The sequence below is a fragment of the Etheostoma cragini genome, unplaced genomic scaffold, assembly GCF_013103735.1.
Source record: "Etheostoma cragini isolate CJK2018 unplaced genomic scaffold, CSU_Ecrag_1.0 ScbMSFa_4143, whole genome shotgun sequence".
NCBI classification, from domain to species: domain Eukaryota; kingdom Metazoa; phylum Chordata; class Actinopteri; order Perciformes; family Percidae; genus Etheostoma; species Etheostoma cragini.
The window spans coordinates 1-1235 of record NW_023268485.1 but is presented as its reverse complement, the minus strand read 5'-3'; the positions used below and the strand labels follow the sequence as shown (position 1 = coordinate 1235).

Sequence of the window (1235 nt, the reverse complement as noted above, 5' to 3'; positions counted from 1 at the left end):
CTCCATGTAAATAATCACTACTTTTAGCATGTATGGAGCAGCATATCTCCACCAGACTCCATGTAAATAATCACTACTGTTTTTAGTGGACTTCTGGATGGTGATGGTGGTTCTTCTGGCTGCTTACCGTCTTGCTGTGGCGGCGCTGCGGCAGGTTGGGAGGCCGGGGGGGTAAGGAAGAGACGGGGGCGGAGTCAGGAGGGGGCGGCGGAGGCAGGGCGGTTGACCTCTGACCCCGGGGATCCCTGGCTATCAGCAGCGTTACGTAACTCCCGCAGCCCTGCAGGACTTTGACCACCTGGTCGCTGGAGAGGCCGCTGGTGGGCGTCGCCCCGATGCGAAGGATGTGGTCACCTGTACGGAGACGCCCATCCTGATTGGAGGAGAGCGAAGCATGAGAGCCAGCACACGCCCCGTTTCCAGTGTAGAGACAACGAGAGAGAGAGAGAGACAGACAGACAGAGAGAGAGACAGAGAGACAGACAGACAGACAGAGAGACAGACAGAGAGAGAGACAGACAGACAGAGAGAGAGACAGAGAGACAGACAGACAGACAGAGAGACAGACAGACAGACAGAGAGAGAGAGAGACAGACAGAAAGACAGAGAGAGAGAGAGACAGACAGACAGAGAGAGAGAGAGAGACAGACAGACAGAGAGAGAGAGACAGAGAGAGAGACAGACAGAGAGAGAAACAGACAGACAGACAGAGAGAGAGACAGACAGAAAGACAGAGAGAGAGAGAGAGAGACAGAGAGAGAGACAGACAGACGTATAACTTAATTCAGATAAAAACGTACCTTATCAGCCACGCTGTTGGGGAGCAGCGTCCGGACCACCACGCCGGTCCCTCGCCCCCCCACGATGCCAAAACCCAAACCAGATCCATCGTTCACCAGCTCGATCTCCTCCACGTGACCCCACTGGTCCTGCAGCAGAAAGACAAGAACCAACGGGGCTGAGACGTGATTGGTGGATAGGTAGAAACTGTCACTTCCTGTTTCTATAGTCCTATAACACAGGTAGAAACTGTCACTTCCTGTTTCTATAGTCCTATAACACAGGTAGAAACGGTCTCTTCCTGTTTCTATAGTCCTATAACACAGGTAGAAACGGTCTCTTCCTGTTTCTAGAGTCCTATAACACAGGTAGAAACGGTCTCTTCCTGTTTCTATAGTCCTATAACACAGGTAGAAACTGTCTCTCCCTGTTTCTATAGTCCTATAACACAGGTA

The 1235-nt window shown here is 51.8% G+C and overlaps 1 protein-coding gene across 1 annotated transcript; it reads right to left on the bottom strand.

The window, feature by feature from the left end:
• Nucleotides 1-82: 82 nt before the first annotated feature.
• LOC117941067 (inaD-like protein) lies at nucleotides 83-1095 on the bottom strand (the record flags this gene model as incomplete). The annotated part of the gene is made up of 2 exons (XM_034866161.1): nucleotides 83-373; nucleotides 801-1095. Coding segments are annotated over 2 exons (586 nt in total), but the record flags the coding sequence as incomplete, so codon positions are not given.
• Nucleotides 1096-1235: the final 140 nt, after the last annotated feature.